At 39.1% G+C, this 21,114-nt stretch overlaps 2 protein-coding genes across 4 annotated transcripts; both read left to right on the top strand.

The window, feature by feature from the left end:
* The first annotated feature begins 78 nt into the window (after positions 1 to 78).
* Positions 79 to 1,137, top strand: LOC135797286 (ATPase inhibitor mai-2, mitochondrial-like). Of its 2 annotated transcripts, none has more exons than XM_065309557.1 (3): positions 79 to 202; positions 485 to 620; positions 805 to 1,137. In XM_065309557.1, the coding sequence occupies exons 2-3, from the start codon at positions 498 to 500 to the stop codon at positions 934 to 936; spliced, it is 255 nt and encodes an 84-aa protein (XP_065165629.1). In that variant the 5' UTR covers positions 79 to 202; positions 485 to 497; the 3' UTR covers positions 937 to 1,137. The 2 variants fall into 2 exon arrangements, with proteins under 2 accessions (XP_065165629.1, XP_065165628.1); XM_065309556.1 differs by having other exon boundaries at positions 87 to 276.
* Positions 1,138 to 1,560: 423 nt separating this feature from the next.
* Sdc (Syndecan) lies at positions 1,561 to 20,846 on the top strand. Of its 2 annotated transcripts, none has more exons than XM_065309554.1 (4): positions 1,561 to 1,865; positions 18,177 to 18,339; positions 18,400 to 18,567; positions 18,629 to 20,846. In XM_065309554.1, the coding sequence occupies exons 1-4, from the start codon at positions 1,794 to 1,796 to the stop codon at positions 18,811 to 18,813; spliced, it is 588 nt and encodes a 195-aa protein (XP_065165626.1). In that variant the 5' UTR covers positions 1,561 to 1,793; the 3' UTR covers positions 18,814 to 20,846. The 2 variants fall into 2 exon arrangements, with proteins under 2 accessions (XP_065165626.1, XP_065165627.1); XM_065309555.1 differs by having other exon boundaries at positions 1,568 to 1,865; positions 18,644 to 20,846.
* The last annotated feature ends 268 nt before the right edge of the window (positions 20,847 to 21,114 follow it).

Here is a 21,114-nt window from a genome sequence, read left to right on the forward strand (position 1 = left end):
TGTTTTAAAATTTCACCGCTAGGATAATAGTGTAATATTTTATTGCTAGATGGCGCAACGTGGTACACTTCAACTTATTTTTAGATATTCGATCAAGTGATGCGTTGAGGTTGGTCATATTATTCCGTATTCGCCGACAGTTGCAACACGAGTACACGACGTTTTATTTCACTAAATTCTCGTAAGATTCACCTGTAAAGAGGTTTGTAATTGTAACATCATGAATTTCCTACGCCCAGTCACTCGTAACTCTCGTGCCGTCTCACTAATTGCGTCGTAAGTATTCACACTATCAATAATATTCATAATCTTTAAATAAATGCATTTGCCAGAATATAAAAAAATCATATGACCTTCCACACACTTCTAAACTTGTAACACGCATATATTTTGAGGGGAATCATGTAATATCAAGCAATACTGTACTTTCTGGTGCAATTTTGTGCAATAATTATGTATAAATAGATTGTTTTTGGTATTGTAGACAAGTCAGAACCATGTCTGGTGGTATTGGAAGCGGTGCCGGCAAGGGAGGCGGCGCAGGCGGTGCTATCCGTGAAGCTGGGGGTGCTTTTGGGGAGCAGGCAGCTGCAAGAGAAGATCAGTACTTCCACAATAAGGTACATGCAAACAACTCGGGTTAAAATTGGATTCAATCCAAAATTATTACAAACATCTATTTATATTCATTGTTTTCACTTTTTTCTTATTAGTTCTACATCTAGAAGCATCAATGTGTATTCATACCATGACTTATGACTAAATTTAACTTGTTTTCATTAAAAATCTTAAATTTTATTGTAGCAAGTGGAGCAGATGAAGAAATTGAAGGAGGACCTCACCGATGAGATTAGTTTCCATGAGGAGCAGATCAAAAGACACCAGGATGCGATCAAACGTCATCAGCAACGTGTGGATTCAATGGAAAAGCAGTAATTTGTCACTTGTAATAACAAGTTTGTTTTTGTGCTTATAGGCAAAGAGGAAAGAAGTAAAACGTAAAAATTCGGTATTAAAGGATGTTCATGTTGAGGAAGATGGGGGAAGATAAGAGTTAGATTTGTAGTACATTTGTATGGCGCCTCTATTGTGTTTTATGTTTGTCAGTCACATTTTCAATATATAAATATACACAAAGGTAATATTTCATTTTAACATTTAAAGCGTGTGAATTGGGTGAGTTGTACGTTGGAACTCGAGATAAATTTATACAAATAGCGCAATGTTTGCTTTGTTACATAAGTATTGACGTTTCAGGTGATAATTCACTGAGAATGAAACAAAATTTTGTTTTTAACCGAATTTTACTTGAAATTACGTGGAATTCTTTATTTTACGCTATAAAAATGTTAAAAATCAACGTAATTTCTTATTTTTTATGGTTTATTATGTGTATTTTATAAATATTATTAATTTTATGTTGAATTTCGCGCTATTTGTCTTCCAGCGGATGTTGATTGGTCGGCCATCATGAATATCTTCCTTACTTCACTTTAGCACCGCACGAGGACGCTACCATCGCTTGGAGTTAACTGTCTGCGCACGCCTGTAGTCCGCGCCGCGTTGTATAGTCATTGATCAGTGTGGATCAGTGCCATCAGTGCTCTAGATGCGTTTGCGCCGCCTGTTCGTGTATCCAGTGTAAGAGACTGCCGCCGCCGCCGACGCAGAAAACAAGCGACCAACACCGCCGCCGCCGCAGGTCGCAACTCGCAGAGCGTTACTCTCGGTGGACGCGCGTCGTGCCGTCCGCAATACTCGCGCCCGCTGACTGAACAATACAAATCGGTGTGATGCATTTAAGGATATCATTCACGCTCGTCGTGTGTTGTGCAATCCTGCACGGATTCGCCTCTGCAGCCCAGGTGAGTTTTTCAACACTTTCCTCTTATCTACCTTCGCCGAGTCAGCGAAGTATTAAAAGAACAGTTGGGTGAGACGTCGCGAGCGGCAGTTGTTTGTGGCCGACGCGGCCCTCCAAACAAGATGGGAAACAACTGCAATACAACCGACCAGCGACCAGCCATTTCATCTCTTGGAACACACGCCAAGACGCCTTGGTCTCTCCTCCACAGTTTACACAATCGCATTAGGCGTAAATCAGTTATTGTATAAACATGCCCCGCGCTGAAGAGATGAACAATCGGTTTATTGAGCGCGATTTCATTTTGTTTATACGCGCGTATTGTGATAGCGCTATTGTGCCCTGCCGTTTGTTTGTTTGCGTAGCGTAAACAATTCAGGCAATAGCCACCGTAACAGAATGGAATTATAGATTTTCTGATATATTAATATTAGCCTTGCAAAAAAAATTGCATGTTGAAGGTATATGTATATAACTATGTATACATGCAATTGAATTAGTGTATTATTCACCGTTGCTAAATATTTGGACAACGGCGTCGATATTCTAGCGATAATGTTGTCACCCGTGCGCGAATCTACGAAATTGGGAATAATATTTATTATTTGCGTGTGTACTTTGTTATTACAAGTCAACAAGTGTTATTTTCATGAAGGGAATTATTCAAAAATATTGTTGAAGATAGTGTCAATCATTGTTGGATTGACAAAACATGAAATGCGTCATGTTTAAGACGCTATAAAAGTATTAATTATTATTTCTGGATTAAACTTGTTTTCGAGGTTGATAAAAATGGGAAATTTACTAAAAATGTTTGATTTTTCTTCTTAAATCGCGAAAAATGTCGAATATTTTGATGTTTTGAAGCATTCCAAGCTCTTTCGTCTTTTGTGCGGCTTAAAAATGATGAAAAACACAAAGAACAATAACTTCAGCATGTTTCTTAGAAGACATTCTTATTGAAATTGTTGTAATATTTATACTTTGTTCGTTTTTCTTAAAATCTCATTAATTTGCACTGTTTCGTTAAAATCGGGTGCAAAATTATGTTGTGAGGAATAAATAGTCTATGATTTCATCAATTCTACAACAATAGTTGTGAATTTATCATTAAAACCATTTCAAAATTGTATATTTCGATAAGTATTGCGAAATAGTACAAAAACACTAACTTAGTCATGTTAAAATAGTGAAATACTTATTAATTACGTACTTGTTACAACAATAGAGTAGGTAATCTATATTATGTAAAAATCCTAAATTTATTTATGTTGTTATCATGTCTACTAGTTTCAGTAGTCGATAACAATCAAGGAAAACAAAAATTTAGATAGTTGGGATTAAAATCTTGGGTATTTTCATCAATTTCTAACAAATTTGATCAAAATATACAAAGAAATCGAATATAAAACACAAAAAACAGAATTTTAAGACTTTTCTGACATAAATTTATCAAAATTACCAAAAAAATCATCGAAAATTTGCTCAATTTGTCTCTAAAACGCACTAATATTCACTCCTCAAAACAAATCTGACTGACGAAGTATATAAATGGACCTCCTCTCCTGCACGTCTTAGAACACCGAATGCATGCCGTAGGGCTGCCATTAATTCTCCCATTACGCGGACATCATGCGTGTGCAAGACGAATCCGCATCCGAAGGCGAACGCAAAACTTAACTTAAACTCCCGTCCGACTACTTACCAGTTACTACCTACTTGAACTAACCAACCCGTTGTGAGTAATGTATCAATGAGCAGCGCAACTCACCCAGCAGCTATGCTCTCATAGGCTTCCTCATCACTTTATCTGCGAGTTGTTACACTTTGTAATCTTCTCTAATCTTTATTTAGTCAATGAAAAAATCCTTGGGCTGCATCAAGCAACAAACAACAAACAAACGCGTGTGTTGTGTGTAAATATAAATGGCGGGCGCCCGCGCACACACGAGAGATCAGGAGCTCCCATGAGCTTGTTTGATTATGTTTGTTCGGTCGCTAACGCGCTTCGCTTACAATTCACAATATACTCATGTACGTACCTAACTTAAGATATGCGCACACAGCTATCGCGCATTGTATGCACTTTGTATTTATCATGGTTACTCATAATTTGCGCCAAAGTATTAACCTTTAATTGCACTTATAGAAACAAAAAATAATATTGAGTCATCCGATATGATGATTTGCTATACACGTGACTTCTTTAAAGTTTATTTATGAATTGGTTGTTTACGCCGCGCCGGAGAATGCGGCGAGTGTGGCGTCGTCGCGCGATTAATAATTAATGACATATTCGTAGTCAATGTTCGAATGGCGACGATGGCTGTGACTTCGTTAGCTGCTGTGTATGCGGTTCTAATCACCACTTGCCTTTGCTTTGGCTTTGGCTTCGGCCAGTCGGTCGGTTATGAGTTGTGAATGTGAATCGCGACACGCAATAGCTGTTATTCGCGCCGGAGTTGCCCGGCGATCGATCGCGGCGCGAATCAATCATTCGGGGGGCGAAGATATCCCAGTTGAAGCTAATTGCGCGTCTGGCACGCGGCCTACATCAACGATTTCGGTTAAATTGCACGAATTGATGGATTGTTGATGTATGTAATGCGAGTGCGGTCGTAATTTAATGCATTGGATATGTTTTCGGAGTTTGGGGTTGAATTTAGGGGGGATTGGGGTGGTAATTAGGTAAATTGGAAATCAGGATTAATACTTAGCACGAAAAATGGTAGAATAGGATTATTGTTTTGAGAATTACGAATATAAAAATGAATATTATGATATTATAGACAAAGAAACACATTTTTTGATACTTTTTCATTAATTTTGCAAATATTTTGTCTTTTTCTTCTTTTTAATGAAAATTTAAGTTTGAAAATGCAATTTACGCAATATCTATACATAAATATGTAAAGATAAATAGGAAAAGGCGATTTATTGTAGTGAAAATAAATTTTCCACGATTTTGAGGCACAAAAAGTGATACTTTAAACACGGATAGCCAAGGCCGTGACTAAAGTACTTTAAGCCGTGCAAAAAGTATCATTTAACTCACTTGATACTTAATATACTATTAAATAAGTGCAGAATAATACCAAAGGAAGATTTTATAAAATAAAACTTTAAAAACATAGATTTAATTAACATGCAGACTGAATTTAGTTTAGTTTTTGTTAAACATGAAAAACTCTTTCTCTCAAAACACCCCCAGGTGTTAAATTTAATATTCCAGAGTTTCTGGTTTTATAATTAGATTTACCTCATCAAAAATCAATGTGGCACGATTTTCGCTACTTACCACTTGACCAACTTTTCCCGCAACTCTTACACACATTTCTGATCTACTTACTTTTTTTTGCACCGAATGCACTTGTATGAAATTCCATGGAATATCCACAATTTCGCGTTTCAAGTGCGGCATTTTTCGAGCGGTGGTTTTTCGAGCATTTCCCGCGCCCCGCCCGCTCATTTCTATTCCGTGCGATGCGCGCAAATGTAACATTCGCTACATTTACCCTCGGCGTGTCTGCCCGTGGCGGGCGCAAAGCGTTTTTCGACCGCCGCCGCGTTATATATTTTTCATCCTTTTTGTGCGCCCGCTGAAGATTTTTGTTTCATAACTGGCCGGCGAAATTTCCTACAGAATGATAAATTCAACAAATTATCTCCAATTTTACTTCGGTCAAAAAACTCCATGTATGTCATGATTCATTCAAGAAGAGAAAAAAATTGCGCATGTGCATAAAATCTACCAACGCATACAATTTTTTCTCATCACATCTCAGTCTTTTTCTCTTTAGTTACGATTAACATTTGTTATGAAATGAAATAATCATAAGTATCTAAGAAATATTACGTTGTGAATAATTCCGCACACGTCCACGCAATAAAATCGTTTAGCGTGATGCGCAATGCGAGGAATAAATCCGCGCAGATGCTAATACATCCGATTATATAGCTACGTGCTATTATTGTTATTCCAGCGCCGCAAAGTTTAACAACTTTGAAAGGGGTTTACCAGGCAGGTACGCATTTCATCTACCTGAATATGTGTACACAATAGATGACACTTGATTCTGACCAGTGTTGCGGAAATTAATGTCCAATAATAATAACTTACTTGTGGAATTTTACAGCTGAAGATGTAAAAATAGAGGCGAAATAGGAAAGAATGGCCATTGTTATCGACGTTTTTTTTCTTTCTTTTGACCATTTTCATTTTACTATCTCGTTTAACTAGGACCACTAGGGCTATATCTGTTGGGTGGTAGAAAAATATGACCATCTTTAGGGGTTTTATGGACTTGGATGTCCGGACGCGCCCGACGGACGGACGTAATGGTCAATTGTGCGAATAATACAACCGAAGAAAGAAAGCAAGCAGGAAAAGGTGCATTGGGAATACCCAAATGTTATAATTTCGTGTTTCATGTGTTTCATGTGTTATGTTAGTAATTATATACGTGACAAAATGGAGAATTGCAAATAGTTCGCCGAACACAATGCCGAAATTCAAAGTATAGCGCCATTGTGTTCCGTATTATTGTGTGCCAGTGATTTATAATTTACATTTCGACGCAGTTGGTCGATGTGATTAGCATGCGCTATTAATAATTAATAACAGGCGACACCAAAAAAGGAATGCAAAAGTTTTTTGTATGCGGAACAAAAAATACGAAGATTATGTGTAAACGTGCAAATAAGCACGAGTGTTTGATGTTTTATTTATAAAAAGTGCGAAAACCTTCCTCCGGGGGTAGTGGTACTGTGGTGTTTGCAATCTGGCAGTGGCAAAACTTCTCGCGTTGTGTGTTTTTTTTTCCTTTCTTCACCCGAGCGTTTTTCCTGCATGCATAAACGCTCGAAGCGCGAGGCGATAAGCACGTGTGGAAAAATGATCCAAAAAACATACGGAAGAGGATTCTATGCTCTCCTGCTTCAGGAGAGTAGAGTAGAGGAAAAAAGTGTTACTTTAGTCTAGGTGTGGATGTGGGACGCGGATGGCAGTGATGGCACAATTCTTAATTAAAGAATCGCAATCTTCGCATCGCATCAATATCGAATCGACTCAACGAAGCGTATTTTTTTGTGCTTAGTCTCTCGTTTTCACTGCGCTCCTGTTTCCTATTTCAATTTGATTACGTTTACTTTTTGAGCATAGGCGCGCTTCGGAAACGCGAGGCGGAAGTTTTATTCGCGTTCGCTTTGATTTTTGCGCGCCGGCCGAATGTTTCGCTTCGGTTTTTATCCCTTTTTCGTATCGTTTCGAATTCGCGTTCGGCACGCTCGCGCGCGCTGCTCTGCTCATTTGGATGTTGATTTATTGATCAAACGAGCCGACGCGCATTTCCTGCCCTCAACGCGCACGCCGCGCAAAAGTATGAAAACATCGATATTTTTAGATTTTCACTTGCAAAGCCTTCCAATCAACGCCCAGCGCGAGAGGAGAGACTTAAACTTGGTAAATTTAATAACAAGTGTAATTGAATGAAATAGTTAATGTAGTGTGACATTCTCTGGTGTTTTCATTAATCGTCCAGAAACGGCAATTCGTCAAGATTTATTGGCATCGCTTGTTTTTGCGCCTTCGATGCGGTTGCTGCGGTGTCATCAAAGTGTCATTTGCGACGCTGCGCGCAAAAAGCAGATCCAAAGCGCAGAGGAAAATCCGAAAGCAAAACGAAAACGCCAACCGCAGCAGGTTGTCTTTCCAGAGAGTCAGTCCGAAAGGGGCAAGAAGCCGATTATGACAAAATAATATTATTTGAGCCGCGCGGTGGACACGTGCACCCACACCCAACCTAACCCTAAGCTTTGTGTATGTGTGTGCAGCTCTCTATGCGAGGTCGGGAATCGATAAAAAAGACGCAACCGAGCGGCGAAAATTGAATGCCCGGCCGGGGGTTTACGGTTACCCTAGAAAAGTTTCGGTTTTCGTTCGAATGCGTGCCAAACGACGAGGAGCTAAAGCAGCAATTGTGATGACAAGATGGCGCGACACACATATGCATGCATAACGGCGAAATACTATCAGTTTTATTACAAAACATCAAAGTAAATCTTCATCGGTTACTAAAGTCACCTTCGGTTCAATGTCTATGTGTGTAGTTAAGTTATATGTGTGAGGAACACACAAATGGAAATGGGACTCTGCTGGAACACACTGGCGAGTAGTTAATTAACGTGGACATTGTGTTCGCCGCACCGCAAAGCTCTCGGAGTGTGTGAGCTTTATTAACATTTTCAAACATGCCCACCGCGTGTTTACCCGCGCACACACTCGGTGCCAAATGGACACGTTGTGAATATACAATGGAAAATCAAACAAAATTTGAAATTTGAATCCATAATGCAACAATCTGTATATTTTTGCGCTACAATACCGCCTAGATTCGTAACAGGAGTAGCCGCAGAACAAACGTATCCACTCGCATTGTGGTTATTCTGCATTTATCAACTTTATACCATCATTTATGAATGTGAATGCAATGCGGTATTATGTCGTGCGCGCCCCATTGTCCGCCAACGGCGCGGCCATCTTTAGCCACTCGCTGTGCCAGTAAACAACAAATATTGATTTGTTGGCAACTTGCGGACCGAGGGTAATAAAAATCACGTTAGTTCAGGTGCGACGTTGATTATTATTGGCTTTTTATTCCATTTCATTTCATTTCCAAGGTTGGACATATTGTATATAATAGGTGTGTTAGTAGTCAGCGGATAAAAAATGTAAAAATGTGCCATCAGCGCAATTGACGGCCATGAAACCGAAACCGTGTGTATAGGTGTGTGATGTGCATGTGCAGCGGGCGGGACCACCCACCCGAAATGTAATTGCGTTGTGTGTTTGATTGTAAACATCAAGAGTGCACTAATTGACATGCGATTGTATCCGCATTCATTTTCTCTGTGTGTGGGTGAGTGTTAGGGGATGAGCGCTATTAATCGAAAATGAAAGCGAAAAAATACGAATTGGAAATTAATGTTTATTTGCCGAAAATTTCAAGCGTTGTGCAAACAAAGGACACAAAAAAATTCGATGGAAAAAAAAAGGTGAAAATTGTTTCCTGCCGGAATTTTCGGCAATATTTCATCGTGTACGAGATTAATTCGATTTCCCACGTGCGATGTACGCGCAAAAAACGTCTGTTTTTTCATGATTACGATTTACATATTGCGGCAACATGATATTTTTTAATACATCACATTCATTAGATGTGTCTGTCTTCGCGCAGCGTTTTCTAAATGCGAAAACAAAACATGGCGCGACAGGACAAAAACAGAGCGTAATAAAAAGTTTTTGAATTCAGCGCGCGCGCGCACATCCACACTAATTAATGCCGCAGGAAGCGGATTCGGAAAATGTTTCACCGGATGATGATGGAAGCCGCCAGCCGTCGCCGCCATCTTGGGCGTTGTAGAGCTTCGTTAGATTTTAAAACACGCAAAGGTGGATTTTCACCGAGGGAGGAGTGTAGGTAAACGAAACGCAACGTCGCAACGTCAAAGGACGTCTAATTATACCGGGCATTATGCAGCGCGTAAACAAATAAAAATCGCGTCGACGAGGAAGCCGTTAAATCCAACGCAACGCGCTAAACATGAAACAAAAATGCCTCTGTGCGCTAGTCAAAACATAATTTAACTGCGTGTATTTGTGTTTGCAATGCAATATTGAGGGAAAAATGAGCGTAGAGTATCGATACGAAATTTAATTTCGACTATAAATAGCGGTTATGTAAGCGGCAGTGCGCGAAATTTGCATGATGACATGCGGACACGGCATCTCTGCAACGATTTACATTAAAATCCAATTAATATTATAAACGCATGCGGTTTTGCCATTCTACTCGCGGGTATATCTCCAGTGTAGTCATTTTCAGTGCACTGCGGGTTGTTTATTTTTTATTTTTTGTGTGACCATCCATCAATTATTATCTTTGTGCGCAATTTGGCAATAACAAAATTTTATCGCAGCGTAATTCGGTGAATTACATATTTTGACAGCGTGTTTGCGCGCGACTTTGGCGAAGTGATAAAATAATTGATGAACTCCCGTTTTGCGGTATTTTCGAGTTTTCGCCGAATCGCGTCGATAACTCCGGGGGCATGAATGATGCATGAAGCCGCAACCGCGTCTTCTTATCAATCGTCGGCCGACGAGTAGACAATTTGTCATGTCGTGCGCGAAAAACTCTGTCAATGTTATCGCCGAGAGGTGATGATAGAGAAGACTGAAAATACCCACACAGAATAAAAAATACAAAACAAATAAAAATAAGTAAGAATGATGAAAGATTTTATTTACTTTGACTTGTTTGCAACTTAAATATTAATAAAAATAATTTAGTAAATAATATTAGTTGAAGTAATGATTTGTGCCACGTGTATGGAGGTTGAAAGGTTGTCGCAAGTTATGTGTGCTTGAGGAAACGTACGGTCGAGGAAATGAAACGAAAACACAGAGAGGATGTCAATACCTCGGTGCGCACGATTGAAATTAATCAATTTCGTGCGTCCGGTTCTCACACACGGCGCGACGCGGCGATTCGTGCGGGAAAATATTATTAAAAAGTTTTTTCTTTTTCTTTCTTTAAACACATCAAATACTTGCGAGTTGAGAATGTTTGTGTTGACGTTGGTGTTCGTGTTGAATAGTTGAGTTAGGGGATGATAGGGTTATTTAATCCGGAAGTAAACTTTGCGGCGCGAGGTCACCTAGAGGACTGGACCTCTTCGTGTGTGATATACTCGTACATTGATTAACAAAGTTGGGATAGTCTTGCGCAAGAGTTTTAATAGACTTTTTTATTTTTTGTTTTTTGTGTCTTCTTGGAAGACTGGAAGATGTATGTCACCAAATTTAGTTTTTGTTTAGGTTTTTAAATTTTGTCGTTTATTGGATGTACTCGCAAGTCGGACGGTAAGCGGCTTTGCGTTTGTAAGTCCCGTCAAGTCCGCATTCGCAATGCAGACACACGATCCGGGCGTGCGCTGCTTCTGCTTTTCCTCTTGCTGATGCTGCTGCTGCAACGGCGGTGGTAGTGTGTGCGGTGCGTTAAAAGCCCCTGAATGTGCCGTGCCGCGCGGCGGCTGTAGCGATGTCACGGGCGGCCGGGCAAGAAAACGCGCGCTGCCACATCGCCGCACCCGTGCGACGCTCACACCGCAGTTCCCTCTGCACCAGAAACACAGCAGCCATCATGGAAGTCGAGATGCGGATGTGGGGGGCTTTCATGCATACTACTCATACCGACAAATCGGACTTGACGCCTCCGCCAACACATGCACAAGATTAGTTTATGCAATCGTATTGAATGACCGAAAATGATATTAGTAGATAACTAGTGTAACTGGAGTACGTGCCGTATTGTAATAGGTGGTCCATGATGATATGAAGTTAACATCATTAAAACATCATAGATCAGCTACGCCACGATCGTTGCGGTTGTAATTCGTGCGAATTCCCAATTAACCAGCCAGGGAGTGAATGAATACCATGCGGAATTCTCTTCTCCACTTCTTCCCGTATCTCGGTAGGTATGTCGTGTTCACATCATTCCGAAATAGAAAGATGATGAACGCTTCGCTGGCATTTCTACGCCGTTAAATACGCGCGAAACATTCGCACGTGCCATGTCACGTCTTAATTAATCGCAGACTCCGCTTCGGATCCTTCCACCGTTGTCATCCTTTATCAAATAATATTCTCAGCGTTGAACTTAAGGCGTAAACCAGTTCGCTAAGCACTAAAAACTGACGAATTAAGTTTAGTTAAAAGCGTTTTATGTCAAGTGTTTTAATTAACTTTTAGTTGTACTTGTTGCATGTCAATATGGACTTGAACCTGACTCTAATCAAGTCTAGCTGAGAGCGTACGATCGTAAAACGTAAAAATCTCCGCGAAAACGTTTTTGCGTGTTTAAAGCGATATATAAGGTCAAGAGTTCAGACCGCGTCTATCGCGAATGTATGGCGTTAATGTCAATTAAAAGTTTGCGTTAGTCGCGTTTGTCGCACCGATGAAATTATCAACTTTTGCGCATAATATTTACACTACGCGTGAAAATTTAAAAGTTTGCATGGCGTCATTCGTTTAACCTCAAACAATATTAAATTGCACTCACTGATGGTAATAAAAGTGTAATCTATTGTCTAGGATTGTTGAGAGAGCGCAGTGTGTCGTAATTCAATTAGGATTAATTAAATAACAAAATAACGCAATCATCATTGCATTATTTATGTGCGTGTGTGGGTGTAGTGTGATGTGATGGGTTTGATTGTTTTTAATACAGTTTATATTTTTATTGGATTTATATCATCATAATCGTAAATTGGATCATATCACAACGAAATAATAAATAATTGTTACTAGTGAATGTTGCAATTGTTAATTATGATTATGAATATGGATATTTATCGATTCGGCAATATTTTGTGAGTTTAATAGAGTGTGCAGTGGGCAAAAATATGAAGTGATGGTTTTAATGAAACGTAAATGTTTGGATTACAAAGTGTAATTAAATATATGGATTTATTTATTAATTATGTCAGTGGTGTTGCGTTATTTGTACGAGTAACTGGAGGATGATTTATTTAATTTTTCATTTGTTTCATTGATTTTTGGTCAGAAAAGTAAAATAATTATTAAAACATCAAAAAATTGTTTAAAAAGCGGAAAATATATTAAAGAAAAATTGTTTTCTTGGCTTTTTAAGGATTATTTTTAATATTTTTGAAGATATTCTTGTTTTTTACAAATAGATTTATGCATTTTATTCAAAAACTATGAAATTACACCCTTCCAACAATATCAGAATGACTAACGCGTTATTACTACAATTTTGAAAGTTTTGTTTCACTTAATTTCGTATTTTATTACTTCTGCCGTCAAAAACAGTGTTCCTTGCCAAACACACTTAATATTTTTGTATTTCTCGATATGAACTGTTTAAAACTGTTTAAAAAATGAGAATAACCACTGTTTCTGCTAGTTTTAGTCTGCATTTAAGCGATATTTTCCATAGAAAAATGACTTCAATTATACGCAATTTCCTAAATAATTTACATCATATTTTCCTCCGAAAAAAACTTTATTTAGTAACCAGTTTGTATACGTAATAACGCCCAAAGTACGGTGTTGATTGCTCCGCTAGTTTTTGCGAAAACTGCAAATATTTTGACAGGCGAAACGAAAATAAACGCTTTTCTAGTATCGCTATTCCAACTCCGAAACGCTTTCATCCTAACAAAACCAAACGAAATTTAGTTAATAAATAATTGAAAACGACATTTATTGATAAACGCTCTGCTACAAAGTTCACCTCACCGTGCCCAATAGTAATAATACAATTAATATTTATTGTTTAGCCAATATTTCGTGTTTAATCGAGTGCGCCGCACCAAAAAACAAAACAATATAGTTTCACCGAACCGCGGTAAATGTTTCTCGATTACAATGCGTAATCAAATGTAATATAATGCACGATAAAACATTTTTTGTGCATAAAAATTCCACGTGCCGGCCGTAAAAATCATATAAATGCGCACAGCTTAGATTAACTCGGGTAAAGTTGTTAATGTTATTGAAGGTTGAGTTCAATAGCGTAAAACGTACTCTGAATTGAAGGTATGCTATGCTATTCTGTTCAATCCCCGATGGAATTACCGGGTTATATAGGGGTCGCTGGTGTGGGTTATCCGCACATATTGTGTGTGCTACTGTGTACTCGTATCTTTTGGTTCTGCTCGCGTTGGTGAGCTCTTCGAACGCATTAAAACTAACCCCATATCCTCTCGGTGTTGTAGTAGTAGTATACTAGTGGCTGGCTTGGTTTTACGCCCGGTGGTGCCGTTTTCGTTTAGTTTTAGTTCGACGATAAAGCCCGCCGAGGCGTAGAATGTACCACCGCGCGTTTATAAATGAATTTACTATTATTATCCGCGCGCCGGCGTGAAGCGCGCACGGGGTGTTGCGCTGAGCGCGTAATTAATGCATCGTGAGCACACTCGCTACCACTAAACTTAATTAATTCACTAAAATATTGCGCGATGTTTGTCTAATGATACATACGTAACGCGGTTGACTCGGAAATTTCGGTTTCGGGGTATTATTTATGTTTTGATATTAAGATGATTGTGGACTATGGGGTGGAATGGAAGGGAAACTTGATTGAGTAATTCGCGCATGCGCAAAAGATAAATATTAAGTAAATATTAAGTTATTTCGGGAAATTTTATTTATTTTTTATTAAAATATTGATATATTTATAAGATTAACTTAATTAAGTAGTTTGCGCATGCGCAAAAGATAAGTAATGGGTTAATTTTAAGAAAAATAAAAATATTTTGCGTTTTTTAAAATTTTTCTATGAAATTATTAATAATTATTACTTTTTTATTAAATTAAATGGAAAACTTGATTGATCAATATGCGCATGCGCAAAAGAAAGTCTAATATCAACTAAATATTCAAACATTTTGAGTTTTTCTATTAAATTTTAAGTTAAATTGTAAGTTTAAGTTGATTGATCATTGTGCGCATGCGCAAAAGATCAAGTAATGTTCCTAATATAAACTAATCCTACTAATAGAAAAAGTGTCCACACGTGAAGTCAAGTTCACGTCATTAAGCTTCGTTTGTCGAACATCCTGTTTACATTCACAGTAACGTGACGTCTTACACTGTCGTCTTTCTGTTTAATATCCTTGTATGTGTGTGTGTGACGAGTTAAACTAAAAAATAATGGTTTGTTTGGCGATTATCTAAATCGCGAACTGGTGTTTACGTCTCCTCTTGCAACATGGCCGCCTGTGCAGTGAGCCTGTGCAAATACGCCCGACGCTTGTGACATGAGAAGTCGCAGATGTTCCATGTCCCATTTTATTTGTTGGTCAGCAAAACGAAAAGCATAACAACGTTTCCGAAGGCGAAATTTCGAAACACATGCGCGCTGCGCGTAAAGTTTCAACAGTTACACAATTTCTTCGTTTGATGAACGTCTTTGTGTACTACATTGCTCGGAAGTAACTTCCCGGAAGTTATCCCGTAATATTTTCCCATTTCGTCGCTTCGATAAATCTCGCCGATTTGTTTTCATTTGGGCGTTGCTCGTGAATTTATTCCAGCTTAGTTTTCCGTACTCTAGGGACTCGAGGATATGTGTAGTAGTGCATAGTTGAAAGTTTGTTTGCGCGCCGCTCGGACATCGAAAAGTTTGCGAGCGCGCGGTGCCAGTTTTCGGGGCACATCCGAAACCGATGTTGAATTTACATTCGACACGATTTCGGCGCATGCCGTGACGACCGGATAACGCTTTTAAGCTTCCAGCGACCAGCCGACGTTGGAGTGAACAACTTCCAAGTTGGAGACAGTTTTATTTTTAGTTGCAGGTACCTACGAGAGTTTTCAGTACGGGAACAGTTAAATTATGAGCGGTATTTTGATATAAAACGAAGAAATATTACGTGGGTGTCTTTTTATGGTATTTACCAAGAAGTGAAAGCTTACTTAGCATGCGCATGCCTTCAATTAGGCTATGTATGTATATTTGCATTACAATCAGACTTGGCTTTTCGCCGAAACATCAAGCTTTTCTTCTTTTCTTCTTGAAAAAAAGAAAAATGTTTTTGGACAAAAGGTGTTATGTTTTGTGTTTGCAAGCGCTTTGTGTCCATGTTTGCGCCCCTATTCACAGGATAAAGCACAAAAAACGTGTCCGAAAAGTAAAGTGCTCCGAACAGCTGATAACTCCACGGACGAGAGGAATACGGAGCCGGTGTTGTCTACCTGTCGTACGTTGGCTCGAGTCTCTGGGTCCGGTTAGTTGCCCCGAGGCGCTGCTTATATAAGAATGCGGCGTGCACCTCGAAAGCGCCAGCCAATACACCTTGATGCTTGTGATACTGATGCTCATTCCACAAGGCACTCGACCTTTTCTATTCTTTCCTCCGTCTCGCTTTTTACTTACACTCTTGGGTTGGTGCGCTGGAACGCATCACATCACTTCACATCAAACACGTATCCGCTTTATACAGGTATCCGCTTTTATTCATCAATAGACGCAGGTAGAAAGAGAAGGAGAGTTTTTTTGGGTCTTTGACAGGGTGAGGTATTTTCTCTAAGGTCGTTGGAGTTGTAATCTATGCGAGTTGAGCGGTTTGTTTGTTGTTAATAATAAGATTGTATTTATTCTCCGCCGTTTATCTGTTATCACTCGTTGGATCATTGACATAACAACCGTCTGTTACAATTATTGATCTACGGATGATGTTATTATTTGATGTTATGAATTTTTTTCTGGTGAATGAATGAGTTGGCCAACACTGTTTGCGCTTGGGATGCAGAGGAGTGTATGTGTGGGTTGTAGGTCGCAACGCGTCCGACATTGTCCGCACGCGTTTCTTTTCACATTTTACTCGGAATCACGCACACAGGCTGCTGGCGCACAACACGCGATGCAGTAACATGAAAAGAATGGTGGCTGAACTGCACGACAAACGCGCAACACTTGTTCACAAAGGCTCATTAAACAACAGCATCAATCACGATTACGCACGTAGCTGTCCGGATCGCCAGACCGCGAAATGCGAAAACGTCTGGAAAATGTTTGATATTGTTGCTTAGTGCAGCATGAGTTGGTTTGTGTAGTGTTGACAAGATGGCGGCGGTTAAGCACATGCACATTCTTTGCGTAATGGTCGTTTTAACCTAGAAATGCCCGAGATTTGTAAATATTTGCGAGAAAAGTCTGTTTTATGTTGCATGAATACTAGCAAACTGTGTCGAATAGGGTTTTCGTAAGTTGTGAGTTGTTATAAGTCGTAAAATATGAAATGAAGTTGAAATTTCCGAGAAAGGAAATTTACTGCGCAAAACTGGTATTGAATGGTTGGATGTGGATATGTTTATGTGCGTAAAATTTCTCAAATTGGATTTCAGAAAATCTGATGTTTCTGTAAACGTAAAATAGTAATGAGATTATTTGGAAACTGCTAGTGAATCATGTAAAGGATAAAATACCGGTAGCGATCTTATATTAAGTAAGGGACAAGATTTTATCGGATAGAGGATGATCTAAGGCGTCCATTAAGGATGTTGTACCTTTCTGGAGTAGATTAAACACCTGCCAAGCTCTCTCAAAGCAAAAAGATAGAAATATTTTCGGATTTTCTATTAAATTACTCAGTAGTCGAATAGAGGTCAAGAAATGACTTACTAAAAAGTCAAGGTCATTGGTTAACATCTGGAGTGAATGCAAGTGTAGCCATTTGTCATGTACGCATCAACAAATAAACTTTAAAGATGTTTAGACTTTTTGCTTTAAAGTAAAAAATTAATACTAAGGTCTTCTTTGGTCCCAAGGGTGATACACATGTTTAAAATATCTAGAAAAACGTTTTTGATGATTTTTCACGTCTCAACACCCGCCCTTTATTAAATAATAGGGCTGCAATTACCTATAATATTTCTGTGTGCTGGAAAAATGTAATAAATTACGTTTGATGTCAGGTTTTCGCGCTGTGAGAGCTTTACTTGCTGATTTCAGCTGTTGCCTTCGTGTTTAAAGCAATAAACACGCGTAAATATGGCGCAGCGGCCGGCTTCGACAGTAATTTATGCGCCTATTCAGACCCTTCGCCTCGATGGTTTTGCAGGTTTCACGTACAATGCAAATTCGCGGCTGAATCGACGACTATTAGAAAAATACGCCCATGATTAATGGCCGTGGGCGCAATTAATAAGCGCGAATGTCAGTAATGGAATCGCATTACTTCCAGCTGTGTGTATGTGTATGTGGGTGGTGAGAATTACTTCTCCGGGTGGTTTTTTCTTCCTTTACTTTCGCCGACGTCTCAAGGGTGTGTCTTAATTGGCTCTCAATTAAACCGTGCGCTAATCGACGGTCCGTCACACGAATAATAAAAATAGGTCAGCAAAAAAGCACCAGCCCACAGCCGGGGCAGACGCACGGGAATGGCGAGCAGCAGCAACTCCCCGAACTCCCTGGATACGAGTGTGGCACGAATCCTGCAGGAGTATTGATTATTCCGCGCGCTTCGGGAGGCGCGCCATTTCTCGCTACCTTCACGCGTTCGTTGTTGTCCCGGCGCCAACGCGCGAGCGCCACACCACCCCACTGATCATCTCCTCTTGCACATCAACCGCAAGTCAGTTTCGTATTCGCGTGCCTCCAGCGAAGGTAGTGACAGTTGGGTGTTATGACTTTATAGAGCTATATGTATATATAACAACCCTTCTTCATTTTAAACGCCCTCTAAAATTGAGTCGTGTTTCTTTTTTGTGTTGTAGAGCAACGCTGACAAGTCGTACTATACGGGGGAGATCAACATCGATGCCAACGATGATCTCGAGGGCAGTGGGGGTGGCACCGAGTTCACGGGGGACCTAGAGTCGAGCGGATCCGGGTACGGCACCGACGACGAGGACTCCAAGGACGTGCATCAGCCGGAACGTAAGTTTTGCTTACATAATATGATCAATGATAGATTTTAATGGTTTGTATTGGTTTTAGCACCCCGTCCGATTGATCCGATTATTACGCACAAGGACGTTGTACCCGAGGTGTTTGCTCCCAAGGAGGAGGATAAGAGCAAGGCTAACTATCCCGACCTCACGGTCATCATGAATCCCAAGTCGGAGGATAGGCCCACGTTCTTTGCTCAACCAGGAATTCTAGCAGGTGAATATTTTGCTTCTATAAATTTAAATTTAAATTTTAACTTCTTGCTAATAATTGCTAGTGTTTTTCGTTCCAGCTGTGATTGGTGGAGCAGTCGTAGGCTTGCTGTGTGCCATACTGGTAGTGATGTTCATCGTATACCGAATGCGCAAGAAAGACGAAGGATCCTACCCGCTGGACGAGCCGAAGAGATCGCCAACGACGACCTCGTATAATCGCGGCAACAGTAAAGAGTTCTTCGCCTGAAACTAGTGCGCTCCGATACTTATCCGAGGGACAATATACTAAGTAACATTACAGCAAACACAAAGTGATTGAAAGAGCGAGAATGATGGAGAAATGGTGGCGCGCGCGCCCACGTTGTCGCCGCCATTGGCGGTGCGCTAAATTCACACGCGGTACAATTGCAAACGACAGCAACAAAAAAATTTAACAATGATGCGGAATCCCTACACATCTAATAAAACCCACACACCTATATTAATTGATTACAAACAAAATGGAAAATGAAAAAGAACACGATAAGCTATGACTGAAACTAATATTACTGCTTACGTAGGTGCAGCTTTTCGATTGGCAGGTTTCTAACACAAACATTCAGAGCGAGGAAAATTCAATAACAACACACAGACGCACATTTTAAACATAATTTTATGTATGAAATATACGTAAGAATGCTACTCTTTTTTTATAAACCCTAACCTAATATTACATATAATGTAACCTAATTTATGATAATGAAACAAAGAACAATAGCGTAACGTAAATATCAACACTCTATCAATTTGATTCGGTCTAAATGAAGATTGCCAAAAACTGCCAACACCCTCACACAACACACTCACTCACAAACACACAAACTTATGAAAATTTGAACAAACAGAAAGCAGAAAAGTTTAGTGAACGAAAAGCACGAAGCGGTTTCCAACATGATTGTTAATTGTACATGTACATAGTTATATATCTTAAATTTAAAACGCAGAGTAACAAACAAAAAAATTAATGAATGTTTTCGTCCAACAAAAATGAATTAACGATACCTCTTTTGGGTATATAGTACAGTAATATTATTGTGAATTGATTAAAACGTCGAGAGATTGAAATATACGTGCAGCTACAATATATTTAGCAATATGTTTAAGATTGTGAATACAAGAAACACACACAAATAATGGATGGTGGCGAAATTTAATGCGTGGAATTTTCAATAAGTCTGTTTGTTAACACACTGCAAGCGCGAGTGTCGATGGTGCATTATTTATTAATAAAATGTTAACTGTGTAAACCACAACATTGAAACCCATCAGATTCCGATTGTTTGCTTCACGCTGGGAATTGGATCGCGTTCGCTGTGACGAAAATTTTCGTACTATATGCTCAACATACAAACAAAAAATTCAAACATTTCAAAGCACGCGACGAACGAACGCGCGTAACCTCCTATGCGACTATATGAATACATATTATATAAAGAATTTAGCGACTAACTAAGTAATTGTAATTGTAATTTAACGGCATACAAGATGGCGTCGATTGTGCGACCGATGTCTTTTTCTACGTAGATGATAAAACGTACGTGGCACAAGAACAAGCATTATTTACCAAGATGGCGTCGGTGGTAAACTGCTTGGTTTCGTTGTTTTGCCATTCAATTCTCGAAAGCCATACGGCAGGATTTGCAAGAACTCACAAACAGAAACAATTGAGGTAACAACATTCCGTAGAATGACAAAACAAAACACAGAAAATTGCGAAGAAAAACAAAACAGTTCTTATTTTGTAATGTTGAATGTGTAATTTTAGCGTGTAATTTATATATGTGAGCCTTGTCAAACATCCTGATACCGCTCTGTCTTGTCTCCTACATCTTTTTACACAAATAATTTGTATAAATTATATTCGTTATTTATCGTCTTATGTTTTAATTAGTGCGTTGATGCGGGAAATAGAACGAATTGTATACACACACCTCAATTATATACTCGAACGCAGGGGAATTCACTTCCACAAGATGGCGATGACTTCTTTGGTCCTTAGTAGATTATTTATTTCTTGTTTTTTTTTTCTCTTCGTTTGATTGAGTACGTAACGCGAACAATAAGCTAAACTATTCGGGATATTCTTATACTTAACGACTTTCAATGATATGATATTTTTTTTATACGGTACAAGTCTGTAGAATTGATTTTCGAATTATATTGTATAGTATTAACTAGTATCATATGTACAATCCGGTTGTAAATAATAAATACCCTGGACATCTAACAAACAAACAATAACATCTATACGAATTTCTGGTCTTATTTCTCAAACCTCCAACATTAACTAGAAAATGGTAAACACAGGAGGTTAATCATACAAAATGACGACGTGTCATAACGACGGATAATTAACATGTTTCACTTTGTTTCCAGCAATTAATTGACTTTAAAATTAACTAATACTTATTCTTAGTCTGTAAATTTTGCAAATAATTGTCACAGCAACTTGCTGATATGCGTGTTGTGGAGTTACGGAACAAAAAATTCAATAACCCGATGATAATTC

This window comes from Atheta coriaria, unplaced genomic scaffold, assembly GCF_025399875.1.
Source record: "Atheta coriaria isolate IRGN ID8LTWV9N9 unplaced genomic scaffold, Caltech_Dcor_3.1 hic_scaffold_8_pilon, whole genome shotgun sequence".
Lineage (NCBI taxonomy): Eukaryota > Metazoa > Arthropoda > Insecta > Coleoptera > Staphylinidae > Dalotia > Dalotia coriaria.

Coding starts and splice junctions, on each gene's coding strand:
- LOC135797286 (XM_065309556.1), top strand. CDS start 221: ATGAATTTCCTACGCCCAGTCACTCGTAACTCTCGTGCCGTCTCACTA. Junction 277..484: donor GCCGTCTCACTAATTGCGTC/GTAAGTATTCAC, acceptor TTGGTATTGTAG/ACAAGTCAGAACCATGTCTG. Junction 621..804: donor ATCAGTACTTCCACAATAAG/GTACATGCAAAC, acceptor ATTTTATTGTAG/CAAGTGGAGCAGATGAAGAA.
- Sdc (XM_065309554.1), top strand. CDS start 1,794: ATGCATTTAAGGATATCATTCACGCTCGTCGTGTGTTGTGCAATCCTG. Junction 18,340..18,399: donor GGACGTGCATCAGCCGGAAC/GTAAGTTTTGCT, acceptor TATTGGTTTTAG/CACCCCGTCCGATTGATCCG. Junction 18,568..18,628: donor TCAACCAGGAATTCTAGCAG/GTGAATATTTTG, acceptor AATAATTGCTAG/TGTTTTTCGTTCCAGCTGTG.